Below are 11,704 nucleotides of genomic sequence, written 5' to 3'. Positions count from 1 at the left end.
AGAGAGAGAGAGAGAGAGAGAGAGAGAGAGAGAGAGAGAGAGACAGAGAGAGAGAGAGAGAGAGAGAGAGAGAGAGAGAGAGAGAGAGAGAGAGAGAGAGAGAGAGAGAGAGAGAGAGAGAGAGAGAGAGAGAGAGAGAGAGAGAGAGAGAGAGAGAGAGAGAGAGAGAGAGAGAGAGAGAGAGAGAGAGAGAGAGAGAGAGAGAGAGAGAGAGAGAGAGAGAGAGAGAGAGAGAGAGAGAGAGAGAGAGAGAGAGAGAGAGAGAGAGAGAGAGAGAGAGAGAGAGAGAGAGAGAGAGAGAGAGAGAGAGAGAGAGAGAGAGAGAGAGAGAGAGAGAGAGAGAGAGAGAGAGAGGAGAGAGAGAGAGAGAGAGAGAGAGAGAGAGAGAGAGAGAGAGAGAGAGAGAGAGAGAGAGAGAGAGAGAGAGACGAGAGAGAGAGAGAGAGAGAGAGAGAGAGAGAGAGAGAGAGAGAGAGAGAGAGAGAGAGAGAGAGAGAGAGAGAGAGAGAGAGAGAGAGAGACAGAGAGAGAGAGAGAGAGAGAGAGAGAGAGAGAGAGAGAGAGAGAGAGAGAGAGAGAGAGAGAGAGAGAGAGAGAGAGAGAGAGAGAGAGAGAGAGAGAGAGAGAGAGAGAGAGAGAGAGAGAGAGAGAAGAGAGAGAGAGAGAGAGAGAGAGAGAGAGAGAGAGAGAGAGAGAGAGAGAGAGAGAGAGAGAGAGAGAGAGAGAGAGAGAGAGAGAGAGAGAGAGAGAGAGAGAGAGAGAGAGAGAGAGAGAGAGAGAGAGAGAGAGAGAGAGAGAGAGAGAGAGAGAGAGAGAGAGAGAGAGAGAGAGAGAGAGAGAGAGAGAGAGAGAGAGAGAGAGAGAGAGAGAGAGAGAGAGAGAGAGAGAGAGAGAGAGAGAGAGAGAGAGAGAGAGAGAGAGAGAGAGAGAGAGAGACAGAGAGAGAGAGAGAGAGAGAGAGAGAGAGAGAGAGAGAGAGAGACAGAGAGAGAGAGAGAGAGAGACAGAGAGAGAGAGAAGAGAGAGAGAGAGAGAGAGAGAGAGAGAGAGAGAGAGAGAGAGAGAGAGAGAGAGAGAGAGAGAGAGAGAGAGAGAGACAGAGAGAGAGACAGAGAGACAGAGAGAGAGAGAGACTTACTATGTCTGCTAACCCAGGTAGCGTCACGGGAACCAACTTTATACCTCCTTCTCCCTAAACTTAAAAAGATTAAGAACACAATAATTCAACAACCACAACATCTACTCTTCCGATGAAGCAAACCAACACAAGCTGACGAACAGTTAACACAAACGAGTATCAGACGCTCCTCAAAAATCGCAAATTTATCACCAAAACACAATATATCGAAATCCATGAAATGCGCAGTAAACTCTCCCATTTAACGCGCTGCAACTCTCGCTATTGTTGATTTAAGAACACAAACCCCCAGAAGCCGAACAGTTTTAGGAACTTTAGTATCAGCGAAGTTTGTTTTCCTCTTGGAACAACAGAAGCGGAATAAACCAGATCCGCCACCGGGTGGAAACCTTCACACCCCCTTTGGGGGGAAAGGACTGAAAAAAGTCCTTTCTTCAAGTCCGAGACCTGAGTGACCAGACCCTTAAGGCCAATAAGACCTTACACAAAAACATATTTTTTTTAATAGAAATATGTAAACATAATTTAGTAAAGTCTCGCCTAATATAAGGGGAACTTTAAGAGCTCTGTTTTAAGGCTCTGTTTCCAGTGATTAAATTCAATTAACTTGTAGAGACAAACTAATGCAAACGAGTTACTGATAGTGACCATTATGTGGAGAGGCATAACGTCCTTCCCGCTACTGCACTCTCAACCGCCAGTCGAACTCTTGGCGGGAAATTGTGGAGAGGCATAACGTCCTTCCCGCTACTGCACTCTCAACCGCCAGTCGAACTCTTGGCGGGAAATTGTGGAGAGGCATAACGTCCTTCCCGCTACTGCACTCTCAACCTCCAGTCGAACTCTTGGCGGGAAATGGTATATTTTTATTTAAAGATAATGTTAGGCTTCATTACCAACGCGAGTCCAGGCAGATTGGCAGCGATTTGCGACTTGACGACAAATGTTTCGTTCGTGATCACAGTGTTCACCCGTCACAGGGTGTGGAGCAACGCCATGACCCCGCACAGGGTGTGGAGCAACGCCATGACCCCTCACAGGGTGTGGAGCAACGCCATGACCCCGCACAGGGTGTGGAGCAACACCCTGACCCCTCACAGGGTGTGGAGCAACGCCATGACCCCGCACAGGGTGTGGAGCAACTCCATGACCCCTCACAGGGTGTGGAGCAACGCCATGACCCCTCACAGGGTGTGGAGCTAGACCCTGACCTCTCACAGGGTGTGGAGCAAGACCCTGACCCCTCACAGGGTGTGGATCAAGACCATGACCCCTCACAGGGTGTGGAGCAACTCCATGACCCCTCACAGGGTGTGGAGCTAGACCCTGACCTCTCACAGGGTGTGGAGCAAGACCCTAACCCCTCACAGGGTGTGGATCAAGACCATGACCCCTCACAGGGTGTGGAGCAAGACCATGACCCCTCACAGGGTGTGGAGCAACGCCATGAGCCCTCACAGGGTGTGGAGCAAGACCATGACCCCTCTCAGGGTGTGGAGCAACACCATGACCCCTCACAGGGTGTGGAGCAAGACCCTGACCCCCTCACAGGGTGTGGAGCAAGACCATGACTCCTCACAGGGTGTGGAGCAACTCCATGACCCCGCACAGGGTGTGGAGCAAGACCATGACCCCCTCACAGGGTGTGGAGCAACGCCATGACCCCTCACAGGGTGTGGAGCAACGCCATGACCCCTCACAGGGTGTGGAGCAAGACCATGACCCCTCACAGGGTGTGAAGCAACACCCTGACTCCTCACAGGGTGTAGAGCAAGACCCTGACCTCTCACAGGGTGTGGAACAACACCCTGACTCCTCACAGGGTGTGGAGCAACTCCATGACCCCTCACAGGGTGTGGAGCAACTCCCTGACCCCTCACAGGGTGTGGAGCAACTCCCTGACCCCTCACAGGGTGTGGAGCAACTCCCTGACCCCTCACAGGGTGTGGAGCAACACCCTGACCCCTCACAGGGTGTGGAGCAACTCCCTGACCCCTCACAGGGTGTGGAGCAACGCCATGACCCCTCACAGGGTGTGGAGCAACGCCATGACCCCTCACAGGGTGTGGAGCAACACCATGACCCCTCACAGGGTGTGGAGCAAGACCATGACCCCTCACAGGGTGTGGAGCAACACCCTGACCCCTCACAGGGTGTGGAGCAGCACCCTGACCCCTCACAGGGTGTGGAGCAACTCCCTGACCCCTCACAGGGTGTGGAGCAACTCCCTGACCCCTCACAGGGTGTGGAGCAACTCCATGACCCCTCACAGGATGTGGAGCAACACCCTGACCCCTCACAGGGTGTGGAGCAAGACCATGACCCCTCACAGGGTGTGGAGCAACGTCATGACCCCTCACAGGGTGTGGAGCAACTCCATGACCCCTCACAGGGTGTGGAGCAACACCCTGACCCCTCACAGGGAGTGGAGCTAGACCATGACCCCTCACAGGATGTGGAGCAAGACCATGACCCCTCACAGGGTGTGGAGCAACGCCATGACCCCTCACAGGATGTGGAGCAAGACCATGACCCCTCACAGGGTGTGGAGCAAGACCATGACCCCTCACAGGGAGTGGAGCTAGACCATGACCCCTCACAGGATGTGGAGCAAGACCATGACCCCTCACAGGGTGTGGAACAACGCCATGACCCCTCATAGGGTGTGGAGCAAGACCCTGACCCCTCACAGGGTGTGGAGCAAGACCATGACTCCTCACAGGGTGTGGAGCAACTCCATGACCCCGCACAGGGTGTGGAGCAAGACCATGACCCCCTCCCAAGGTGTGGAGCAACGCCATGACCCCTCACAGGGTGTGGAGCAACGCCATGACCCCTCACAGGGTGTGGAGCAAGACCATGACCCCTCACAGGGTGTGGAGCAACACCCTGACTCCTCACAGGGTGTGGAGCAACTCCATGACCCCTCACAGGGTGTGGAGCAAGACCATGACCCCTCACAGGGTGTGGAGCAACGCCATGACCCCTCACAGGGTGTGGAGCAACTCCCTGACCCCTCACAGGGTGTGGAGCAACTCCCTGACCCCTCACAGGGTGTGGAGCAACTCCCTGACCCCTCACAGGGTGTGGAGCAACACCCTGACCCCTCACAGGGTGTGGAGCAACTCCCTGACCCCTCACAGGGTGTGAAGCAACTCCCTGACCCCTCACAGGGTGTGGAGCAACTCCCTGACCCCTCACAGGGTGTGGAGCAACACCCTGACCCCTCACAGGGTGTGGAGCAACACCCTGACCCCTCACAGGGTGTGGAGCAACGCCATGACCCCTCACAGGGTGTGGAGCAACTTCCAGACCCCTCACAGGGTGTGGAGCAACGCCATGACCCCTCACAGGGTGTGGAGCAACGCCATGACCCCTCACAGGGTGTGGAGCAAGACCATGACCCCTCACAGGGTGTGGAGCAACACCCTGACCCCTCACAGGGTGTGGAGCAGCACCCTGACCCCTCACAGGGTGTGGAGCAACGCCATGACCCCTCACAGGGTGTGGAGCAAGACCATGTCCCCTCACAGGGTGTGGAGCAACACCCTGACCCCTCACAGGGTGTGGAGCAAGACCCTGACCCCTCACCGGGTGTGGAGCAAGACCATGACCCCTCACAGGGTGTGGAGCAAGACCCTGACCCCTCACAGGGTGTGGAGCAAGACCATGACCCCCTCACAGGGTGTGGAGCAACGCCATGACCTCTCACAGGGTGTGGAGCAAGACCCTGACCCCTCACAGGGTGTGGAGCAACGCCATGACCCCTCACAGGGTGTGGAGCAAGACCATGACCCCCTCACAGGGTGTGGAGCAACGCCATGACCTCTCACAGGGTGTGGAGCAAGACCATGACCCCTCACAGGGTGTGGAGCAACACCCTGACCCCTCACAGGGTGTGGAGCAATACCCTGACCCCTCACAGGGTGTGGAGCAACGTCATGACCCCTCACAGGGTGTGAAGAAAGACCATGACCCCTCACAGGGTGTGGAGCAACACCATGACCCCTCACAGGGTGTGGAGCAAGACCCTGACCCCTCACAGGGTGTGGAGCAAGACCATGACCCCTCACAGGGTGTGGAGCAAGACCCTGACCCCTCACAGGGTGTGGAGCAAGACCATGACCCCCTCACAGGGTGTGGAGCAAGACCCTGACTCCTCACAGGGTGTGGAGCAACGCCATGACCTCTCACAGGGTGTGGAGCAAGACCCTGACCCCTCACAGGGTGTGGAGCAACGCCATGACCCCTCACAGGGTGTGGAGCAAGACCATGACCCCCTCACAGGGTGTGGAGCAACGCCATGACCTCTCACAGGGTGTGGAGCAAGACCATGACCCCTCACAGGGTGTGGAGCAGGACCATGACCCCTCACAGGGTGTGGAGCAGGACCATGACCCCTCCCAGGGTGTGGAGCAGGACCATGACCCCTCACAGGGTGTGGAGCAGGACCATGACCCCTCACAGGGTGTGGAGCAGGACCATGACCCCTCACAGGGTGTGGAGCAAGACTATGATCCACATTGGAGAAAAAATGATCTCCAACGGAGACTGTTAAACGGAGAATGTTCTCTAATAGTGACTGTTTAATAAATGAATGTTCACCAGCTTAGACTGTTCAACATAAGAATGTTCTCCAGCGGTGACTGTTCAACATAAGAATGTTCTCCAGCGGTGACTGTTCAACATAAGAATGTTCTCCAGCGGTGACTGTTCAACATAAGAATGTTCTCCAGCGGTGACTGTTCAACATAAGAATGTTCTCCAGCGGTGACTGTTCAACATAAGAATGTTCTCCAGCGGTGACTGTTCAACATAAGAATGTTCTCCAGCGGTGACTGTTCAACATAAGAATGTTCTCCAGTGGTGACTGTTCAACATAAGAATGTTCTCCAGCGGTGACTGTTCAACATAAGAATGTTCTCCAGCGGTGACTGTTCAACATAAGAATGTTCTCCAGCGGTGACTGTTCAACATAAGAATGTTCTCCAGCGGTGACTGTTCAACATAAGAATGTTCTCCAGTGGTGACTGTTCAACACATGAGTCGGCCGACGAGTCGCTCTACAAGAGAAAGAACAAAGAGCAGTAATGATCTTTGACGAATATTGCAGATTAGTGTCTAGTGAGACCAAGCATGGAGAGATTAGGGTCTAGTGAGACCAAGCATGGAGAGATTAGGGGTCTAGTGAGACCAAGCATGGAGAGATTAGGGGTCTAGTGAGACCAAACATGGAGAGATTAGGGTCTAGTGAGACCAAGCATGGAGAGATTAGGGGTCTAGTGAGACTAAGCATGGGGAGATTAGGGGTCTAGTGAGACCAAGCATGGAGAGATTAGGGTCTAGTGAGACCAAGCATGGAGAGATTAGGGGTCTAGTGAGACCAAGCATGGAGAGATTAGTGTCTAGTGAGACCAAGCATGGAGAGATTAGGGTCTAGTGAGACCAAGCATGGAGAGATTAGGGGTCTAGTGAGACCAAGCATGGAGAGATTAGGGGTCTAGTGAGACCAAGCATGGAGAGATTAGGGGTCTAGTGAGACCAAACATGGAGAGATTAGGGTCTAGTGAGACCAAGCATGGAGAGATTAGGGGTCTAGTGAGACCAAGCATGGGGAGATTAGGGGTCTAGTGAGACCAAGCATGGAGAGATTAGGGATCTAGTGAGACCAAGCATGGAGAGATTAGGGGTCTAGTGAGACCAAGCATGGAGAGATTAGGGGTCTAGTGAGACCAAACATGGAGAGATTATGGTCTAGTGAGACCAAACATGGAGAGATTAGGGTCTAGTGAGACCAAGCATGGAGAGATTAGGGGTCTAGTATGACCAAGCATGGAGAGATTAGGGTCTAGTGAGACCAAGCATGGAGAGATTAGGGTCTAGTGAGACCAAGCAAGGAGAGATTAGGGTCTAGTGAGACCAAGCAAGGAGAGATTAGGGGTCTAGTGAGACCAAGCAAGGAGAGATTAGGGGTCTAGTGAGACAAGCAAGTAGAGATTAGGGGTCTAGTGAGACCAAGCAAGGAGAGATTAGGGTCTAGTGAGACAAGCAAGGAGAGATTAGGGGTCTAGTGAGACCAAGCAAGGAGATATTAGGGGTCTAGTGAGACCAAACATGGAGAGATTATGGGTCTAGTGAGACCAAACATGGAGAGATTAGGGTCTAGTGAGACCAAACATGGAGAGATTATGGTCTAGTGAGACCAAACATGGAGAGATTAGGGGTCTAGTGAGACCAAACATGGAGAGATTAGGGTCTAGTGAGACCAAGCATGGAGAGATTAGGGTCTAGTGAGACCAAGCATGGAGAGATTAGGGTCTAGTGAGACCAAACATGGAGAGATTAGGGTCTAGTGAGACCAAACATGGAGAGATTAGGGTCTAGTGAGACCAAGCATGGAGAGATTAGGGTCTAGTGAGACCAAGCATGGAGAGATTAGGGGTCTAGTGAGACCAAACATGGAGAGATTAGGGTCTAGTGAGACCAAGCATGGAGAGATTAGGGGTCTAGTGAGACCAAGCATGGGGAGATTAGGGGTCTAGTGAGACCAAGCATGGAGAGATTAGGGATCTAGTGAGACCAAGCATGGAGAGATTAGGGGTCTAGTGAGACCAAGCATGGAGAGATTAGGGGTCTAGTGAGACCAAACATGGAGAGATTAGGGTCTAGTGAGACCAAACATGGAGAGATTAGGGTCTAGTGAGACCAAGCATGGAGAGATTAGGGTCTAGTGAGACCAAGCATGGAGAGATTAGGGTCTAGTGAGACCAAACATGGAGAGATTAGGGTCTAGTGAGACCAAGCATGGAGAGATTAGGGTCTAGTGAGACCAAACATGGAGAGATTAGGGTCTAGTGAGACCAAGCATGGAGAGATTAGGGGTCTAGTGAGAAAAAACATGGAGTGGGAAGCTTGAAGCTGGCAAAGAGAACATTCAATAATGCTCGAGGAGCTTAGGAAGCGAAAAAAGTTTTGGATGAAATGAGAAAAGTCGAGAGGTGAGAAGTTGTGTCCGGCCAGCCGGTGCGTGAAGGTATCCGGCCAGCCGGTGTGTGGGGGTGTTATCCGGCCACCGGTATATGGGTGGTGAGGGAGTGTCGATTGATTGATTGATGAAGATTAAGCCAACCAAGAGGTGGCACGGACATGAATAGCCCCACAGTATCCGTTTTGTTTTAAATTCATCTACTCGGAATAAAAAGTTCCAAGCAGCACGGGCTATGGTGAGCCCGTCGTATTCTGGTTATCACAGGAGATGTGCCAGGTGAGTGACCGTTGTTGTTGATGTTTTAGATTCAGCTACCGGAACTCAAAATTTCCATGTAGCACGGGCTATGGCGAGCCCGTGATGGTATCCTTAACATGGACGTTTTATACCCCCACGCTCGGGTTAGTTGGGCTGCCCTTCGATTCACGTTTCTCGGAGAGACGAAGCTAACGGGTCAGTTTCTGCTGGGTTTTGGCATGTCTCTATAATGTATATTATAGAGTCCTTTGTCACCTGTTCACTCTCGACAATTAACGTGTTAAATCATCATCATTACATTTAACATACAGCGTCAAGTGTGTGTGTGTGTGTGTGTGTGGATCTCTGGAGCAGCACTCCAGACCATGGCTTGGTCTTCACTCACATGTTAGAGAGTGCAATATTTCAGAATTCACTGCTCCAGTCCCAATGCCTCAAAGCTTTACCCTCCACTGTGCCACACACACTATGGCAGTTATTGCTCCCACTCAGGTCTCACACACCTGCACTATTAAAAAAAATGGTTGAAGTATTCCTTTAATTGGGAACGTAATTGATTTTCTACTTCGACGATTAACATGGAAAAATGTTTACTAAAAATCTTTCTGTTTTAACAACTCGCATATATTACTTTTTCGAATCTAGTTTTCATTATAAAATCTTGGGATTACGAAGGAAATCACTTTCCTTCTGTTCTGGTTCTTTATAGCACACCCAAACAACGCCTAGTGTTTAATATTATATTATATATAAATATTATATATATATATATATTATTAAATATATATATATATATATATATATATATATATATATACATATATATATATATATATATATTTATATATATATATATATATATATATATTTATATATATATATATATATATATATATATATATATATATATATATATATATATATATATATATATATATTATTAAATATGACCGAAAAAGTAAGATTAATAATTCTAACACGAATTTTCTCAATCTTTCGTACATTTCTTTTCACTGTTGGAGGTAAATCAAAAATCAATTCTCCAAAATTCATTTTTATTTCTAGTCTGACGCGACACGAGCGCGTTTCGTAAAACTTATTACATTTTCAAAGACTTTAGTTCACATTTACACAACTGAATAGAACTTACGCATCTCCGATTTTATATCTACATTTGAGTGAGGTGGAAGGGGTGATGTGGCATTAACACAAGACAGAACAAGATGTGGCATTAATAGGGTATTAATTTCATCAACACAAGACAGAACAAGAGGTGATATTAATAGGGTATTAATTTCATCAACACAAGACAGAACACGAAACAATGGATATTGAATAGAAGTGTTTGTAGAAAGCCTATTGGTCCATATTTCTTGATGCTTCTATATTGGAGGGGAGTCTTGAGGTGGGTAGAATATAGTTGTGCAATAATTGGCTGTTGATTGCTGGTGTTGACTTCTTGATGTGTAGTGCCTCGCAAACGTCAAGCCGCCTGCTATCGCTGTATCTATCGATGATTTCTGTGTTGTTTACTAGGATTTCTCTGGCGATGGTTTGGTTGTGGGAAGAGATTATATGTTCCTTAATGGAGCCCTGTTGCTTATGCATCGTTAAACGCCTAGAAAGAGATGTTGTTGTCTTGCCTATATACTGGGTTTTTTGGAGCTTACAGTCCCCAAGAGGGCATTTGAAGGCATAGACGACGTTAGTCTCTTTTAAAGCGTTCTGTTTTGTATCTGGAGAGTTTCTCATGAGTAGGCTGGCCGTTTTTCTGGTTTTATAGTAAATCGTCAGTTGTATCCTCTGATTTTTGTCTGTAGGGATAACGTTTCTATTAACAATATCTTTCAGGACCCTTTCCTCCGTTTTATGAGCTGTGGAAAAGAAGTTCCTGTAAAATAGTCTAACAGGGGGTATAGGTGTTGTGTTAGTTGTCTCTTCAGAGGTTGCATGGCTTTTCACTTTCCTTCTTATGATGTCTTCGACGAAACCATTGGAGAAGCCGTTATTGACTAGGACCTGCCTTACCCTACAGAGTTCTTCGTCGACTTGCTTCCATTCTGAGCTGTGGCTGAGAGCACGGTCGACATATGCGTTAACAACACTCCTCTTGTACCTGTCTGGGCAGTCGCTGTTGGCATTTAGGCACATTCCTATGTTTGTTTCCTTAGTGTAGACTGCAGTGTGGAAACCTCCGCCCTTTTCCATGACTGTTACATCTAGAAAGGGCAGCTTCCCATCCTTTTCCATCTCGTAAGTGAAACGCAGCACGGAACTCTGCTCAAATGCCTCCTTCAGCTCCTGCAGATGTCTGACATCAGGTACCTGTGTAAAAATGTCGTCAACATACCTGCAGTATATGGCCGGTTTCAAGTTCATGTCGACTAAGACTTTTTGCTCGATGGTACCCATGTAGAAGTTTGCAAACAGGACACCTAGGGGAGAACCCATGGCGACCCCATCTACTTGCTTATACATGTGCCCATCCGGGCTCAAGAAGGGTGCCTCTTTAGTACAAGCTTGGAGTAGTTTCCTCAGAATATTTTCTGGTATGTCAAGAGGAGTACAGGCTGGATCACGATACACTCTGTCGGCTATCATTCCGATTGTCTCGTCCACAGGTACGTTGGTAAACAGCGATTCTACGTCCAACGAGGCTCTTATCCCTGTGGCCCGTGTGCCCCGCAGTAAGTCAACAAATTCCTTTGGAGACTTCAGGCTGAAGGCGCAAGGAACATAAGGAGTCAGCAGGCCGTTGAGTCGCTTCGCCAGTCTGTACGTGGATGTGGGTATCTGGCTAATGATTGGCCGAAGTGGGTTTCCAGGCTTGTGTCTTGACATTTCCATACGCATATCCAGGTTTATATTCCCCAATGATCTTTGGCAGGTGGAGTCCGGATTTCTTGGCGGTCACAGTTTCGATCAGTTTGTTGACCTTTGCTTTTAATTCGGCTGTAGTGTCCTTCGTTACCCTTTGGAACTTAGTTTGGTCAGAGAGTATGATGTTCATTTTCGCCAGATATTCGTCTTTTTTAAGAATGACATATATTGGCGACTTGTCACCTCTCCTGACAACTATCTCCTTGTTCTCACGAAGGCTTTTAGCTGCCGCTTTAAGCTCGGGGGACAGTATGGTGCTTCTGTAATTGCCTCGATTCTTTCATCCTTCTGCAATAAGTTCTGCTTGTAAGGTATCTTTGGTAGTGACCTTCTTTTGTGTCTCGAGGTCGAATATGTCGTCCAACAGAATTTCCAACTCTACTTTCCGGGCCATCTCACTCGGTCTGGACATAACATGACAGTTTATGCCCAGATTTAGG

The 11,704-nt window shown here is 49.4% G+C and overlaps 3 protein-coding genes across 3 annotated transcripts; all 3 read left to right on the top strand.

Moving 5' to 3' along the window:
- The first annotated feature begins 2,705 nt into the window (after positions 1-2,705).
- On the top strand, positions 2,706-3,800 carry LOC138367486 (ribosome-binding protein 1-like). Its single transcript, XM_069329156.1, has one exon. It carries the CDS (start codon positions 2,706-2,708, stop codon positions 3,798-3,800), a length of 1,095 nt encoding a protein of 364 aa, XP_069185257.1.
- A 46-nt stretch (positions 3,801-3,846) lies between these two features.
- LOC138367485 (submandibular gland secretory Glx-rich protein CB-like) lies at positions 3,847-4,842 on the top strand. Its single transcript, XM_069329155.1, has one exon. It carries the CDS (start codon positions 3,847-3,849, stop codon positions 4,840-4,842), a length of 996 nt encoding a protein of 331 aa, XP_069185256.1.
- Positions 4,843-4,928: 86 nt separating this feature from the next.
- Positions 4,929-5,294, top strand: LOC138367484 (submandibular gland secretory Glx-rich protein CA-like). Its single transcript, XM_069329153.1, has one exon. It carries the CDS (start codon positions 4,929-4,931, stop codon positions 5,292-5,294), a length of 366 nt encoding a protein of 121 aa, XP_069185254.1.
- Positions 5,295-11,704: the final 6,410 nt, after the last annotated feature.

The sequence above is a fragment of the Procambarus clarkii genome, chromosome 22 (assembly GCF_040958095.1).
Source record: "Procambarus clarkii isolate CNS0578487 chromosome 22, FALCON_Pclarkii_2.0, whole genome shotgun sequence".
NCBI classification, from domain to species: domain Eukaryota; kingdom Metazoa; phylum Arthropoda; class Malacostraca; order Decapoda; family Cambaridae; genus Procambarus; species Procambarus clarkii.
Note: the sequence above shows the minus strand (reverse complement) of the source record. Positions and strands in the feature narration are given on the sequence as shown.

Excerpts from the sequence above, each read along its gene's own strand:
- LOC138367485 (XM_069329155.1), top strand. The coding sequence starts at position 3,847 with ATGACTCCTCACAGGGTGTGGAGCAACTCCATGACCCCGCACAGGGTG.
- LOC138367484 (XM_069329153.1), top strand. The coding sequence starts at position 4,929 with ATGACCCCCTCACAGGGTGTGGAGCAACGCCATGACCTCTCACAGGGT.
- LOC138367486 (XM_069329156.1), top strand. The coding sequence starts at position 2,706 with ATGACTCCTCACAGGGTGTGGAGCAACTCCATGACCCCGCACAGGGTG.